At 38.4% G+C, this 18308-nt stretch overlaps 1 protein-coding gene across 1 annotated transcript in view; it reads left to right on the top strand.

Moving 5' to 3' along the window:
• Positions 1-18308, top strand: part of LOC113056105 (armadillo repeat-containing protein 4) — a 49484-nt gene that overhangs the window by 22714 nt on the left and 8462 nt on the right. Inside the window, exons 11-17 of the mRNA XM_026222602.1 lie at positions 1633-1779; positions 2610-2819; positions 3606-3839; positions 5358-5468; positions 5639-5793; positions 12775-13017; positions 15791-15905. Of these exons, the coding sequence (XP_026078387.1) occupies positions 1633-1779; positions 2610-2819; positions 3606-3839; positions 5358-5468; positions 5639-5793; positions 12775-13017; positions 15791-15905 (1215 nt within the window). The remainder of the gene's footprint in view (positions 1-1632; positions 1780-2609; positions 2820-3605; positions 3840-5357; positions 5469-5638; positions 5794-12774; positions 13018-15790; positions 15906-18308) is intronic.

Genomic DNA, 18308 nt, shown 5'->3' with positions numbered 1-18308 from the left:
CAATTAATAATATAAATAATTTAGATTACCTTTGCTATCATCTAAAACTTAAAATTATAAAAAAAACACTAATAAATCAATAACAATGATCAGTGGTAACCTTTAACAAATCTCAAATTGTTGTTTTGATGCCTAAATTCACTTAGCATTCATATAGCATTTAAGATGATTGATTTTATGCGTTTAATTTATTTATTTACATTTATCTAGATAAAATTGTATATATTTTAATATTAGCCGTTTATTACTTATTGGCCATAATTATGAAAACAATTGCTTGTCCTTTTTTTTTTCTGTCCTCTTAGCCATTCTTTAATTCTTCCATTCTGTTTTGCGTCATTCTTTAATTGCAAATAACTTGCAATTTTTCTGCCCGAAATCTTTACATTTAGTTCCCACTTAAGTATGTTCTTTCAAAGTATACTACTTTTTAAGGGACCACTTGCTCTGCTTATACTTATAAAAAAAAATAAAAATAAAAAAAAAATAATAATAATAAAATGGGTGCAAACTGGAACGTACCATGTGTCTAATAAGCAAGCGTGTGGACTGGCCTTATCACTGGATCCTATCTGTAGCTCCTTTTATGAAAAACAAAAAAGAGTGTTTATTCAATTTTGCACTTTAGTGTCAAATTTCAAAGGTCTGCAGCACGAGCAGCATTACAGCAGCTTACATGCTTCTTTGGGACCTAATGCATTGAGCACAATGCCAGCCTAGGAGAAAAGAGCCTGTCTTTGTTCACATTCATCAGAGCTGCTCCATTAAAAAAAAGGAGAAAAACAAGGCATCACATTAAAAACACAAGTGGAAGTTGAGTTACTTCTGTTTTCTCTGGGGAAAGCTGATCTTAGATCTGTGGTTTTGACCTAAACAAACAGCAATCACTAAAGAAGCCATCATTTCTCCATTAAAGATGATTAATAGTGTAATATTTTTGCTGGATCCTCTGCTTATTTATCTGTTCGCCCTTCTGTTATTTCATTCCAGCTATAAAGGACATGCTGTGAATGATATCAAAACCGCAGTTGTCTGCGATACATATCTGTTTAGGAGCTTGGCCCAACGAATGCCACATGTTTGGTTTGTTGTAATCACGGTTTAGGCAACTTCTGAGGAACGACCAGCCTAAAACAGTGTGTATATAGCAACTGTCAAAACAGAGCTTTTTCCAAGGCCAATCCATTATCATCTCCAACATTTCAGAGCTTGTTTTCTTTTAATTGCTAACTTAGGTCATTGTCTATGGTTTCAGGCCGCTGCACAGCAGTAGTCTGTATCAAAGGATCTCTCCCCACCCCTGTTTATAGTCACAATTCCAAACATTTAATGTAGACAACAAAATAAGACTTGAAGTAAAGATGATTTTGGGGTGTCAAATGGGTCGGAAAAAAGGGGTTCATGGAGAAATTAAGAATTTTATGAAGCAAATGTGGCTGCGTACATCAGCCTTCACACCCATGTCTTCACACTGTATAAAATAACAAGGGCATTTTGTAATGCCAGTGTGTCATTTCACATGCTTTAGGTGAATGTAGTGTATAAAGCAACAGCTGTTTTTGTTCATCGTTCTGTGGGTTGTGATAGAGCTGCTAATGCAACTGCTGCACGTGTGTTTGTGTGTGTGAACAGGGGGCTAATCAGACGGCCACAGTGATTGTGTTGTGCGCTTTGAGAGACTTTAACCTGGTGCAGGAGACGTGTCAGCTAGCTATCAGAGACGTGGGGGGGCTGGAGGTTCTCATCAACCTGCTTGACACGGATGACATCAGATGTAAAGTAAGTGCATCCAGACTCAATTATTTGAGTCAGAGGTCAAAATTTGAGTCTGAGGAATGTTTACATTTCTTTTTGAAAGTTTCTTAGGCTCACAATGGTTGCAATAATTTGATAACAAAATACGGTTAATTCAGCAGTATTGTGAAATGTTTCTAGCATATTCCTGTAATGGCAGCACTGATTTTCAGTCTTCAGTGTCACATGATCCTTCAGAAGTCCTTGATATATGCTGATTTGGTGCTCTCAACATTTCTTATGAAAAAAGTACTTCTTAATTTTTTTGTGGAAAGGCTTTTTTGATGAGCAGAACGTTTAAAAGAACAGTTTTTTTTATATGATTTTGTAATTTTATTAACTTTACTGACACTTTTGATCAATTTAATGCATCCTTGCTGAAAAGAATTATTCAGCAATAATATAATAATACATTTTTTTTGCTTTTATATTTTAGTATTTACATTCACAAATTAATAGCTTTTACCTGCTATTTATACACACATGATAATACAAGATACTAAGACACTGTGTTGATTTCTACATTTATATTGTTATATTATAAGTGACAAATTCTTTAAGAAAATAGTGTTACTTGAAATGTGCACCAAGTAAAATATACAATTATAAATGCATATCAAACTGAAATGTGTTGAGGCCACTACCAATTTTGCTCTTTTTACATGACAACAGTCAGGCAAAGAGAAGAATAAAATTCCAACAAGTTCATAAATGTATACAATAAAAACACATTTCAGTCAATTCACCATGCAACAGCATTCGATATGTGAAGTAGTTATTTTAAAACTGGATACTTTACTCTCCCTTGCTGTTAGATTAGTTCTCTGAAGATCTTGAGGGAGATCAGTTGCAACTCTCTGATTCGACAAACCATCGCTGATCTGGGTGGTTTACAGACCATGGTGTCCATTCTGGACGCTCCTGTCAAAGAGCTGAAATGCCTGGCTGCAGAGACCATCGCCAATGTGGCCAAATTCAGACGGGCACGCAAGACGGTCAGACAGTATGGTGGCATCAAGAGACTGGTGAGAAATGTGAAGTCTGTGCTTGTGTGTGTTTGTCAAAACAGGTGACCATAATGAAAAACTTGCATATGTTGAAGGAACATACGTATACAGTCCCACAGTCTATGCCCCCCCCCCCTCAGTCTCTCTTTAAAGACTGTTTCTCCCAATATTTTTTTTTTATGCCAGCATCAAAGGGAGCACACAGATTGGATGTCGTGCTCCCCCTCATCCTGGCATGTGTGTTTATTGACAGAGTGACGCTCGGTATGATTAGGGCTTGCGTGTTACTCTGCTCTGTATATTTACTCGGGGGCAGACTCGGACGTTCTCAATGTAGCTACCATAGATTAGTTACATTTAAAAACCCAGACCACCTCTGAACAGCATGCGCAAGTAATGCTATGTTAGAGCGGCCTTCTGGTTTGACGGCAGGGGAAACATGAAATGTACTCTTTGAAGGATGTGATCTTTTGTAGGTTTTGATGTGAAATAGTCTGAATTTTAAGCCCTCTTAAGTAACAGCCAATCTTTGGCCGATGATGAATGTTTAGATGAATTGTTGGCAGCTTAAGGGCAGCAGATTGTGAAGTGCACCATGACCCTATTAATAAAACATTAATGTGTGTTTTCACGACACGACTCTCTTACCTTAATGCGGAGAGAAATGAAAACAAAAAAAGCACAATACTGAATAGTAACGGAAAAATAATAATATCATGTGAAGCAGAGTGACAAATCTATTGCAGTATTACAAAATTCAAGCACAGGAAAGTGTGTTTGAAAAGCTGAAGTTGTTTCTGGCAGGTGGAGTTGTTGGACTGCGTGCCTGACAGTGTGTCTCTGAGTGCGGAGCAGGAGAGGGATGCGGATGTGGCGCGCTGTGGGGCTCTGGCTCTTTGGAGCTGTAGCAAGAGCACCAGGAACAAGGAATCCATCCGTCAGGCCGGGGGAATCCCCCTGCTCGCCCGGTTGCTCAAGTCATCACAGAAGAACATGCTCATCCCTGTGGTGGGAACCTTGCAGGAGTGCGCTTCTGAGGTTTGCTTCATCTCTTAGATTGAGCCACTTTTAGAATATGAATGTAGACCCCCATTCATATTCTAAAATGAATATGAATGTAGTCCCCAATTGTTATGCTTAGTCCCCAAGCTTTGGATAAAAGCAACTGCAAAATGACCACATGTAAATGAACACAAATATTTTGAATATCCTTTCACAAACAAATAGTACTACTTTATGGACTGGACCAAAAGCAGATGCTTAAAATATTTATTTGAAATTTCGGTCGTAGCTCAACTGAAAATGTTTAGTGTAGAATTTACTTTGAAGCAATTTTCCCTCATAAATGTCCATAAATCCAACCTGATCCCATGAAGGTGCGTATCAATAGCACGAGTTTATGTTTTGATTTGGTGTACTATTTATACACTTATGCACGCCAACAAATTACATATCATTTGCACGCAAAAACTGCGTATTATATGCACGTCAAATATGTGTGAATTATAAGTAATTTCTGTGCATCAATAGCATTAATTTATTTTTGCATTTGGCATACTATTTATATGCATTTTCATTAGACCGTGTTCGTAATTTTCATAAATAATTACAAATAAAAGGCAAGAAACACAGTAAATTAAATATGAAATTTTGAAGTAGAAAGTCTGAGGTACTGTGTTTCATTGTAAAACGTAGAAAGAAATTAAGAAATAATATTTTTATTCAGCAAAGATGCGCTAAATTATTCAAAAAGCCACAAAGCTATTAAGCAGCACAAACTGTTAGAAAAAATATTTTTATTAGAAATAATCTAATGTTAGAATAATATAATTATAAAAATAAAATAAGAAATGTTTCTTGAGCGCCAAAACAGCATATTCAATTTGTTTTTGGAGGTTCGTGGAAGTTCTTCAGCTGAAAATTCAGCTTTGCCATCAAATCAATAAATTACTTAAAATCTAAATGTTATTTTAAATTTGTTTTTGATCAAATCATTCTTAGTGTGGTTCAAATAAAAAAATCTCACAGATCCCTAACTTTTGAACGGTATGTTTAGTTTTAATTCTAAATGTATTGTTATAACAATTATTTATATATATATATATATATATATATATATATATATAAATATATATATATATATATATATATATATATATATATATATATATATATATATATATATATATATATATATATATATATATATATAAATGTACAGCATGGGATTATAAATAGCATTAAATACTATAAAATATATTTACATACACAAGTATTGTGAAACACAATGCAAGCTGCAAATGCTACATGTAAAGCCACTCTATACAAGGACACTTGACTGAAAATAGCACGCTGTTCATGAAACCTAACTTATGACTGGCAGATTGTTTCTATTAAAGGACCAGTTTGAAGATGTGACTGTATGAAGCCAGAAGCAAGAAACCCAAGGATGAAATGAGCACTATGCCTCTGCAACCAATGTTGTTTGGCAAGGCAGAGTGGTTTTTACAGTAGGTGTTCAGCGTAGAGACTCATTCTGCATGTTTGTGTTGGCAGAAGAGCTACAGAATTTCTATACAGACTGAGGGCATGATTGAGGATCTGGTGAAGAACCTCAGCTGTGACAACCAGGAGCTCCAAATGCACTGTGCCAGCGCTATCTTTAAGGTAAGGCCATACACACTCAAATACACTTTTCTTTGGCACTGTGTAAAAGGAGTGAGGTTGAGGTAAAAATGAAATGAAAAAACTAACTGGCTCTGATCATCAGTGCGGTGCACATCTCAATGCTGTCTAAATCTGTGTACTGTATGTGTGTGGCTTCATTCCTTTCTTAGTGTGCAGAAGATAAACATACCCGTGATTTGGTGCGGCAGTACGACGGACTGAAGCCACTGGTCATGTTGCTCAACAAAGCTGAAAACAAGCAGTTACTAGCTGCCACGACTGGAGCCATCTGGAAATGTTCCATCAGCTTGGAAAATGTAGCTAAGTATGTGCATGTAACTACAGAGCTTCTGCACAAACATTTCTTTTAATTTTTCAGGAAATTATGACAGTTTTCCTCTCAGAACAAGCATACTTATTATATGTGGAAGAAATATTTTAAACAGTATATTAATTCACATCATTTATCACAGATAGAAATAAATTAGAAGTTTGACATTTCTGATTAGTTTCATGAGGTTTATGGCATTTATTTAGCAGAATACAGGTTTAGTTTATCTTAATTACATTGCTTAAAATCTAAATTTCATTGTGTAGTCAATAGAACTCTTGATCTCAGTGTGGCATATTTAGACAAGGAGGAGTCAAATCAATGTGAGATGCATAATTGGCTCCAGATTTGGTCAAATTGTCCACCACTCGTAAGAACGGGTCTGGTAAGGTGAAGGACAGAGGATGTGCAATGAAACGCAGCCTTCGTTTTTATGAGATGTCTCATTTGTTCAGTTCTAACACTCAGATTTTCCATGGCTTAAAGCTGTGAACCATTGTCCATCCGAGTCTGAACTGAGTGCAGCTACAGAAGTGATCATTTGAAGAGAGCGCAACAGTTTTCATAAACTGTGAGAATGAGCTCTGATCTTTTATGATGACTTTTTGCTAGAGGAATGCCAATTGTTCTTTCACCCACACCACTAACAAAAGATGAAGTAAAGTGTTGATTTTATAGACACCCGTGATGTGTTAGTCGAGGCCGTTGCTCCATTAGTGGCAAGTGGGATGTGGGACATGTGGAATGCTTCTCTGAAACAGTCGTGCTGTAATAATCAGGAGTGTAAGTTGAAATACTCTTAAACCATTTGTCATGTAAAGCACGCTGGTCTTTATTCCAATGTCATTTAGCTCAGCGAAGATGATGACCATCCTGGAAGCTTTCCTGGTGTAATTTTTCTGGCGGCTGATGTCTTTTAAGCCAGTAATTTTCCCCCATAAATAAAAAAAAAAAGCTTGGAATCATCATCTGGCTTGCCCATTATGTCACACAAGCACTCTCATACAAAAGTGATTTACACACATTAGTTTGCAGTGTGCGTTTGGGGACGTACTCTTACAGGGCTCAAAAATGCATTCTTTAATTCTTCCATTACCTGTCTATAAATTATCAGGTGTTATTTTCACAGCTTTAAAGCCAAGGAGCTGATGAATCTTTATAACATCTTTAGTTTATGATAAGAGCATTTTTTTTTTTTTTTTTTTTTTATGGGATTGTTATAGACTAGGATGTGTAGAAGGATCTACTGTCTGGCCCCACACCAGCCGCAAATAGAATAGAATTGAAAGAGGAATTCAGAGGGAGGCTTCTGTTTGAAATGGCCCAGTAGCAGCAAGTCCACTCTCTCTCCACCTCATAAGTCAAAACTGACAAATACTCATCCTGCGTTTACATCAGGCTTAGTTTGCTGAAACTGGAGGCAAGTGCCCCATGCCAGATTTAATTCACTTAATGTTCTATTAGCCAAATAAGTGTCTTCTAAGGAAAGTAATGCTCTGTGAAAACATTGAATTGTTAAGATTGGGACCGCGGTAATACCTTTGAAGAAGCCTTGCTGAAACATATGCTTAAAAGAGAGATTAAACAAGCCAGTAAACAAAGTTTGTGAACATCACTGAAGTATAAACTCCTGTTCACACCGAAAAAGATAAAAAATAAAAATAAAAACAATTCTAGAGAATAGTGTACTCCACATCACAACTATATATATATATATATATATATATATATATATATATATATATATATATATATATATATATATATATATATATATATATATATATAAAATACAGCTCAGAGGAACAATATTGTTTTCAGATCACGACCGATCTAAAATATACAGATAGAATTGTGTTACCCATTCTCAATGGAAAAGTGCCCAAGCAACATTGCTCAAAAAAGTTGCCCAGCAAAATTGCTCAATTTGCCCCGTTTATAATCAGCCTTCGTGTCGCATTAACTTTGAGGGTCCCATCAACTTGCATTTTATTGTCTTTATGGAGAGGTGTAATTTTTCCCTAAAAATCCATTTTGATTATTGCACAGGTGTGCCTTAGGCTGGACACTATAAAAGGCTACTCTAAAATGTGCAGTTTCACTGTATTGGGTGGTCCGGTATCTGGTCAGTATCTGGTGTGACCACCATTTGCCTCACACAGTGCAACACATCTCCTTCGCATAGAGTTGATCAGGTTGTTGATTGTGGCCTGTGGAATGTTGGTCCACTCCTCTTCAATGGCTGTCCGAAGTGGCTGAATATTGGCAGGAACTGGAACGCGCTGTCGTATACACCGATCCAGAGCATCCCAAACATGCTCAATGGATGATATGTCAGGTGAGTATGCTGGCCATGCAAGTCCCGGAGATCTTTTTAGCTTCCAGGAATTGTGTATAGATCAATGCAACAAGGGACTATGCATTATCATGCTGCAACATGAGGTGATGGTCGTGGACGTATGGCACAACAATGGGCCTCAGGATGTCATCACGGTGTCTCTGTGCATTCAAAATGCCATCAATAAAATGCACCTGAGTTATAGTTGTCCATAACCCCTTCGATCCACAATGTTGACACCAGCAAACTGCTCACCCACACAACGCCATACATGCTGTCTGCCATCTGCCCTGTACAGTGAAAACCGGGATTCATCCATAGAGAAAACACCTCTCCAAAGTGCCAGACGCCATCGAATGTGAGCATTTTCCCACTCAAGTTGGTTATGACAACAAACTGCTGTCAGGTCGAGACCCCGTTGAGGACGACGAGGATGCAAATGAGCTTTTCTGAGATGGTTTCTGACAGTTTTTGCAGAAATTCTTTGGTTATGAAAACCGATTGTTGCAGCAGCTGTCCGGCTGGCTGGTCTCAGATGATCTTGGAGTGGAAGATGCTGGATGTGTAGGTCCTGGGCTGGTCGATGTTGTGAGGCCAATTGTACTGCCAATTTCTCTGAAACACCTTTGGAAACGACTTATGGTAGAGAAATAAACATTCACTTCATGGGCAACAGCTCTGGTGGACATTCCTGCAGTCAGCATGCCAATTGCAGACTCCATCAAAACTTGCGACATCTGTGGCATTGTGCTATGTGATAAAATTGCATATTTTAGAGTTTTTTTTTTTTTTTTTTGTGGCCAGCCTAAGGCACACCCATGCAATAAGCATGCTGTCTAATCATTATTTTGATATGCCACACCTGTGAGGTGGATGGATTGTCTCGGCAAAGGAGAAGTGCTCACTACAACAGATTTAGACAGATTTGTGAACAATATTTGAGAGAAATAGGCCTTTTGTATACATAGAAAAAGTCTTAGATCTTTGAGCTCAGCTCATGAAAAATGGGGGTAAAAACAAAAAGTTTTAGAATTTTGTTTAGAATTTTGGTCAGTGAAAATGTTGCATATTCACAAAATGGGCATAGTGAAAGTAAAGTGACGTGTACCATACTAGGAATTTGTGCTCTGCATTTAACCCATCCAAGTGCACACACACAGTAGTGAACACACACACACCGTGAAAACACACCCGGTGCAGTGGGCAGCCATATTGCTCCAGTGCCCGGGGAGCCGTTGGGGGTTCGGTGCCTTGCTCAAGGGTCTCCCCTCAGTTGTAGTATTGAAGGTGGAAGAGAGCGCTGGTTATTCATTCCCCCCACAGATAGTTCCTGCTGGACCGGAGCATCGAACCTGCAACTTTCATCTTACAAGTCCCACTCTCTAACCATAAGGCCACGAATGAATGCCCCCAAAGAAATCTACGTACTGTATGCAATTTTCCTTGCACATATCAGGATTTATAAAAAGTAAACTAGGTCTAAATATGTGGGCACCCTACAGACATCCATTAAGACTGCAATATTTAATTGAAATGTGTATTTCAAAGAGAACACAGAGTTTAAAATCATTCTGTTTACTTCATCTCTTCGCTAACTCCCGTAAAATAGTTCACATGCAAGGTCTAGAGCAGGGATCCTCAAGCCCTGGACCTTGAGATCCACTTTCCTGGAACGTTTAGCTCCAACCCTAATCAAACACACCTGAACAAGCTAATAAGGTCTTTGGGATTGCTACAAAGTTTAGGTAGATAGGTGTGTTTAACCCAGGTTGGAGCTAATCTCTGCAGGAAAGTATATTTCGTGGTCCAGAGTTGAGGAACCTTCTCTAGAACTTGCCGGTTTAAATCTGTTTAAATCCGTATGCTGCCAGATAAAGCCCATCAAACCTAAAGAGATGCACAAACAAACAAAAAATATATTTTCTTTTTGTCTTTTATATTGTTAAACATGGTTTCGCATGGATTGGAATATGCATATGGAAATGTTAAGCAGATTATAGTATGCATATTAAAACTAGTTTTATAAAGACGCACACTTTTAGGATGAACTCTACAGAAAGTTTTATACATGAGGCCTCAGGTCTTTTAATCAGTGTATTGGTTCTTATCAACACTTTATCTTTATCCAGAACATAATAAAGATTCATTTTGTGCTAGAAGTGCCAAACTATATAGAGCTACATTATTCTCCCTTCACTTGCACAGGTGGCTGGTTTAAAGTTTGAGATGTCAATTGTACAGAAAACCACTGTGTTACTGGCAGAATATTTAATGCATTCTTGGACATGAAAAAATAACTGGTTTTACTACCTTTTTTTTTTTTTTTTTTGTACAACATAGAAAGCAACAAGGTCAAACACAGCATTTGAAATAAAACAACCAACCATTTATGTAAAATGAAATCTGCCAAGGGAGGGGAGCGCTAGGTCAGTGATCATTTACCAGGGAATGTTTTCCCGATCCATCTGGTCTCAGTGTAAGTGCAGTGTGCCATTTCAGAAACATTCCTGGCCTGGCATTTTAAGGCAAAAATCATTTCAGAATGTATTTTACAGTGGTCATAATTTTGAGGTGCTTTTCCTCCTTATTATTCTCCGCTGAAAGCACACACGCTGAGAGTTCTGGTGTTGCCAGCAGCAGACAGCATGTCTTTGTGTGGATGATGAGAGGGCTGGTCACTTGAGTCCAGTAAAAAGAGGGGTTCAGGGCTGGGTCGAGGGGCTTTTAGAAGGTGGTGGTGACTGGAGAGGATGTGAGACCTCCACAAATGTGCTGGGAAAGGCATATGTTAACCATTTACCTGATTAATGATGCATAAAATTCAAATTGTTATATTATAACTAGAAAAATATTGTTAAGATTTTGCTCATAACCTTAATTTAATGATACACAAAGGGTGATATTCACTGGAGTAGTTAGTTGTATAGGGCTTTTAATTCAATATCACAGTTATCTAGGATCTTTCAGCTAAGAATTCACTAAAGGCTTAATTACGTACTAATTTCTTGTGATGAATATTCTAAATAGGGCAAAGTAGTTTTGGTGGGCTGAAGTCACTGACCGAAACAGTGACTTTTAATTAATGCTATCCAGTGAGGTGTTTTGACCATCTACCTCTGTTGTATATCCTATACATCCCATAGAAATAAATGAAGATTTATCTAATGTTCTCTTCAAAGAAACTGCTAAATTACATCAGATTGAAAACTAAAAAGAATGGTGGCAAACGATTCTCCAAGTACACTAAAAAGAGAAAACTCTTATTTTAACTGACTCATGACTGAAAATGTTTGTTTAAAATTGCATTTAAAACTATATCTCCAATAACCTACATTAGAAAAGTATAAAAGCTTGTATGAGAAAATGAGAGAAGGCAACAGTTTCTAAGTCAGGAATGTTTTAACTGTGGATCTTAGCAAAAGGGTCAAATGTTTTGGTGAATCAGTGAATTTTTATTTACAACTATAACTCTTCAATAATCTTAATCAAAGAGTCAATGGGAGCATTTAGGATGCTGTTATGAGCTCTAAAATGGTGCATGCTCACTCTTTAAACTTATTTTTGTGGAAGCAACTGATCTGTGCTGTTTTTATGTTGTTTCTCTTGGCATGATTATTTGGCAGGTTGGTGGTTGGCTTTACAAAAATTGACAACACCCACAGTCCATTTATCCACAACTTTAATGTAGCATACTGATAACACTTTGCTGATGGCATCTCTGTTTTACATGCTCTGTGTAGGCCTGGTCTTTTTTCCAACTTTTTATGCTGAGCTAATTTTGGCAGCTGTTCTTTTCATTTCTGTTTTATTTGCAAGAAAATGTTTGGTTGACTTTGACCAGAGCCAAGTGGACACTCAATGGTCTTCAGGGCTGCTTAGCCAGAAACCGTAACTGTGAATAAAAACAGCCATATAGCTTAACCATACATCAGAGATTTGTTGAGGCTCTGCGACCACATTATATGCCTTTTAAATCTTTATTGTAGTTTAGCACTACTTGGAAAACAAAGCCAGAATCGCACCAAAAGCTCTTGTTGTTTTGCTCCAAACCAAAAATGTGGTCATTGAGCATAAATGCATATTGAGCACAGCGTGGGAAATGTTGTGGTAATAAAGGAACACCAGATTTATTCTCCTCCTAGATATCCACAACCCTTATGAATACTTCCTGTTGCTATTTAGGGTTTTGAATCTTAATGTTCTTACAATTGGTTACATGATGATGAAAAAAAATAATGTTTTATCTAATTATAAACAAACCATTTCATGTTTTTGTATCCATTGAAGAAAGGTCCTTCAGAGCAATATTGACACAACTTGCTCTCTTTCATTGAATTCCCATGGATTTCCAGTTATCCCATCAGACCACATTTTGAACCCAAAATTTTAAACATACAGGGGAAAAACTCACTGTTACAAAACTTTATACAGCATTCAGCGGCTGTGTTTTTATTTATTTATTTTTTAGTACAAGCAAGAAGGAGTTTACAGAGGAAATGTGCACAAGTAAAAAGTAAAAAAAAAAGAAAGAAATGCATGTGTGAAAGCAGATAAAAAATGTATTCCTAGTATTTTTTTTCATTGACTTGCATATGAGTAATAATTTCTTGCTCTCTCTCTTTCATTCTCTCTGACAGGTTTCAGGAGTATAGGGCACTAGAAATTCTGGTAGGTCTTCTCAAAGACCAACCTGAAGAAGTGCTTGTTAATGTAGTGGGAGCTTTGGGAGAATGTGCCCAAATATCGGAGAATCTTGCCACCATCCGCAAGAGCGGTGGTATTCAGCCTTTGGTCCGCTTACTCAGCGGCACCAACCAGGCCCTTCTGGTAAACGTCACAAGGGCCGTGGGAGCCTGTGCCACTGATCCTGAGAACATGCCGTAAGTCTTCCCTCAGTTTTGTGAAAATTTTACAGCAAATTTGTCTTTTGCAAGCCAAATAATAACACTCTGTACTGTATTAGTATTAGTAACACATTTTCTCTGTGCTCATATAAGACTGTTTTTACTGATTTTGTATTACCTAATTAACCTGGATCCAAAACGGTTGTCCAGAAACAATCCAGCAGCTGACAATGCTCACAGTGTCCAACCTTGGCCCTGTAATCCCTCTCACTGTTGCCATTGGCTTAGTTTAGGATGACAAGGCACTGTTTTTGTTCTCTGTAAAATACTCCATGTTCACCGCTTCTGTGGCGGATCCAACGGGGCCTGGGATGTGCAGCTTGACCAGTCGCCATGCTCCACACATGCAGGGCAAGAGCCCTCAGCCCTGGTACTGTAATTACAGGGCTCAGAGACCTGTGTTTACTCTACCTGCTGTGAGACTCATAGTTGCGGCCAGGGTGGAGGCTTTTTATTGTCTCATTGTGGTCAGTTTGAATAAACTGCGAAGCACTTCAGACAACTGCCATTTGGACTTGCTAAAGAGAAAAAGGCAGGCGAACAGAAGCACAGATGTGTTCACGGAATGTCTTTTTCAGCTTTTCACCTCGTTTACTTTACTGTACTGTACTAGATTACAGTCTGTATTGAGCGTCACAGGCTGTGTGCAAAAACAAATGAACAACACAACCAGTGTAGTCTAATTTGCTAACAAATAACTCGTGAATACTTTGTGGTGAATAAAAAATCATACATTGTGACCAGCGTAGTCTGATTACTGAAACAAATGACTCTCATGAGTTAGTTCTTTTAATGAATAGTTCAAAAAGACAAGTTGCTAGAATTAATCAGTCTGAAACACGGCCCTGTATAATTTACGACATAACCAGAGGGAGAATTTCTTTCATATGTAAGCAAAATGGACTTTATAACTGAAATGACCCAAATCAATCTGTCAAATCGGAATTTAATCTTGTTTAATCGACTCAAACATAATTGAATAAAATTGGATGAAAATCAAAAACAAAGAGCTTGTGAATGGGAACAGAGTCCGGAAATCTGTATCAAACCCAGCCCTAGTGGGGACGTAAACAGAAAAACAAGTACCATTGTCTTTACAAAACTGTCATGTAATTCACACATTCACAGGGTTTTGACAATCTTTTTTCTCTGTATATTTAACACATCTGACTCTCATTGCTTTTACAAGACTGTTAAAGACTGCAGTCCTTCTTAATTAATGCTGGACACAAATGAAGAGCATTTTGTTCCTTTCTCTTCAGCACCCAAGCTCACACAGCCTTTGTCTGAAAGATTAATACGTTCAGGGATGTGAGCAACCACAGTGGTTTAGTAAAAGTCCATAAAGCTTGTTTTTGAAGAAATAAGGTCAGTCATTTCATTTGACTCATTGAGTGACCAAGAATTTCAATCCAGTAGTTCTATGTAACAGCTCTTTAACATGTTTTTCTTGTTTTCTCAGGGAATCTATATTTAGTACCTGTATTTTTGTTCCCAGTTCCTTATAACAGGGTGTATTTTTTAAATGCTTTTTTATTCCTTTTTCGTTCTGTTGATGGTTTATTTTGAGAATTAAACCGTAGTCTACAAGCAATTAGCATAGCTCGTACTTGATGTTTGTTTTCTTTCATAGAACAGCCTTTAAAACATTCGACTTTATTTAAATTGATCTTTATACATCTAATGGCCATTAAACAATTGCAACTAAATTTCCCATTGCTGTTGTCGAACACACAAACTTCCACAGTTAAACCAGTACAGGGATTGATTTGTAGACACATCCAACGACTAGTGCTGAGTGCATCTTACCTGTTCAAGTATAGGATTATGCACCAGAAGGATTTAGTGGCCTCTTGGGGTAGCATGAGTCTCTCCCTGTTATCATGCTTCTCAAACTGATTTATTATCAGGATGGGGTTGGGGGGTACGCTTGGCGTTAAGATGACTCTGATCAGTGCTCGGCTCGGCCTCCATTCACTGGTTCCCCCCTTTGCAGCATGGTTTAGCAATGATGACAGCATTGAATGTCGGCCTTGTTGTTGATCCACACATGGGAAACAGTTTACATGTTATTTATAATGTACTTGACAAACGGACTGCACTGAAGAGTCATTTTCCTGGACTTCCCAGAGCCTGGCTACATCATATAGAATCATATCCACACCATGAAATACAGCCTGTTCTTAAGTAAACCTCACTCAGAAGCAGTGAAATATAGAAAGACTTGTCTCTGAGAATGTTTGACTTGGAAAATGTACTTTCTCTGGGTTTTTTCCTCCTCCGACTCGCCGACAGGAACGGAGTTAAACGGTGTGCTTTGTGCAAGTGTGTGTGAATGTATGTGTTTGTCCACGGTCTGCTATAAATATCTGCATGGATCTCCAAAAAGGATTGTATGGGTCAGGCCTCGGCCAGACGGATGCGAACATGTTTTAATGGAGTTGTTGGAAGATGAGCAGGGGGTAATGGCGAAAGGAACTGAGCAGGTGGGATCGGATGGGAAAGCCATGCTGAGCAACTGTCTGATCTGCTACTGGAATGTTTTCATCATCACACCAGGAGGGATAGTCTGCTGCAAAAGCCAAACTAAATCCTGGGAAAAACAGACATATAAACATGTTTGGAAAACAAGTCATGAGTTTGCAATGTACATTGCATTGTATACTATGTAATGGGGGGTGATAAATCAGGTTGATGTAACATCTTACTCAGTATCCAGAGGTTACAAGTTGTTAATCTTCTCTCTCAGGATAATCGATCGTCTTGATGGTGTACGTCTTCTTTGGTCTTTGCTGAAGAACCCCAATCCAGATGTTCAGGCCAGTGCTGCTTGGGCCATCTGCCCCTGCATTGAAAATGCAAAGGTATGGTTAATTATGCCCAGTTTCAAAACCGGTCCATCTATATCTCGCCATGTTAAAAATGACCAAGTAGGCCAATTCTAATGCCATTGTGAAATCAGTATTTAAAATAAAAACATGAAGAACAGAGATGCTAACACTAACAAAAGAACTACTAAATGCACATTTAAGAGTGCTGCCCTCTAAATCGTCCACAAAGTAAACCAAAATCATGTGTTCAGAATTGCAGTGTCCATAACATGGACAAAGCAGTAGGTCTCATCTATATATAGGATATAAATCTCATAGCTGGCCCAGAGCAAGTCTGCTTTCCTGAGCCTCTTGTGTAACACATTAAAACAATTACATGATTGTTCCTGTAGATTATCAGCACAGTTACAAATAAAAGAACATTGTTGTATAAAGTATCTTTTTTTTTTTTTTTTTGTCTAAACCAACAATTTTCTGTTTCTCTCAGGGGAAGAATTTCTTATCTTTTGTTTCTCTGTGTACTCCCATGTTATGTGTGGCTAAAATAAAGCAGGTTCACTTCATGGACTGCAATGGGTCAGCAGCCCTTAGCATGCGCATTCAGAGAGAGGAGAGTGAGGGTTGGTGGCAAGGGCTATGTGAAATTACGTACCTATCCAGACCAGGAACCTGATCGGCCTCACAGCAGCAGTTATTTAGATAAAGGCCTATGTGGATTGAGTTAGTAGCTCCAGGGCCAGATTTATGAGAATCATGCTTGAGGAACTGCGTCTGGGCACTTTAAAATCCCTACCAGCGCACAAACACACACTCACAGCTGGTACTTATGAATTTTCTAGTGATTATTAGCTACTGTGAGGTCATGCAATGCATACAACGTTATCTGAGGACCATTCTTAATCAGTCCAGTTAGTCCAAAGAATCTAGGTGTTGTACATTACTGATTTTCTACTAATTTTTTTTTTTTTCTTAAGGCACAATAGTGTAATGAAATCACTTTCAAACACTTTTTTGCTGGTTAACATGGTGAATCTACTTGAGCCCACTGTGAAATCTGTATGGGGAAATCTTTTGCCCTCCACATAATTCCTGATCCCATGTATTCCTACTGAAATTACTGTATTTGGTCTGTGAAAATTTGTCGAACAATGGTAAATGTGGCCGGACTTTCTCAGTGCAAAATTTTATTATATTTTCAATCCGCAGCAGTGAAACTAGTCGAGCATCAGCGGCAGAGCCTGTTGGTGAAAGAAATCACCCTGATTTGCTGTTCAGCTTAGTGAAGCAATGCACAAAAAAATGGAAGTGATGAAAAGCATGTAAAAGTTGAAGCCAAGAGGGCACATAAATAACTAATCAGATATATTCAAAGAAGCTACAGTATGTAGCATATCCTTCTGTGGTGAGTGAGATATTAAGGCAAGCACTACTTTGTTAACAGTTTGTATATTCACAGTCCTAGGTATTCTGGTGTCTCTTTTTGAATTATGAATACAGGCTACTGCCACCTGCTGGTATGGAGAGTTATTTCCTCTCATGCAGGTGCAGAATGTGCATGCTAGTTGGTCGTGGATGTAGTATTTGCAGTGTGCTCAAGCACAACCAGACGCAGGTGATGTGAGGTGACAAAACAATCTGATTAGTTGACGCTGGTTCGTTTATGTGCACGTTAAATTAAAACATCTTCCAGAAGCATTCATGTAAAGGTTATACCTCACACTCAATTCCCTTAATGCTATAATGTTTTTTGAGTGCAGTTTCCTCATTTCATTCCTTGTCTCTCATATTCCCACTCTCAGCAGCTTGTTCTTTCCTTTTTATCCCTCGGGCATTTTCCTATCCTTCTTTCAGCTTGGCTTACATTGGTTTTTGTACACTGTTTGTGTTTCATCCGTTCTCCCTCACTCTTCCTCGCTCTCTGCACATCTCGCTTCGTGCTGTGTTTGCTGATGTGGAACTTAGTTGGGGATGTTTTTGTGGGCCCTGGGTTGAAAGGGTTCCTCAGTGACCCTCCGCAGCTGGTGGCTCTGCCATACTTCCTCTTCTGCTCCCGCTTTTCTCTCTCACTCTCTCTTTCCCAGTGTTCATCAGTATTCCCGTACTGCCATTTCCTGTGTGAGACACGCTGCAAATTCCTCCCCTCTCCTCCCTGATCTGTGCCCAGAGACACTAAACACAGAGCTCATCCTTTGGCTTCACTTTAGAGGCTCACCCTGCTCTGCACGCTTGACCTGCTCTGGCTCTCCACTTCTCTTTCTGGGTCTGCAGGGTGGTAGGCAGACTTTTACTCTGCTGTGTACAAGGGTTTATTAGGGTTAAGCTGTGTTGTGAAATACAGGGTTATAGAAGGACAGACTTTATTATTATCAAGAGAACCCCAGAGGACTGCACTTACAAGAGGGTCAGGGACTTCAGACTTTCTGTAGACTTTCTTTG

Source organism: Carassius auratus, chromosome 37, assembly GCF_003368295.1.
Source record: "Carassius auratus strain Wakin chromosome 37, ASM336829v1, whole genome shotgun sequence".
Taxonomy (NCBI): Eukaryota; Metazoa; Chordata; class Actinopteri; order Cypriniformes; family Cyprinidae; genus Carassius; species Carassius auratus.
The sequence above is the reverse complement of the archived record's forward strand: the minus strand, read 5'-3'. Positions and strand labels throughout refer to the sequence as shown.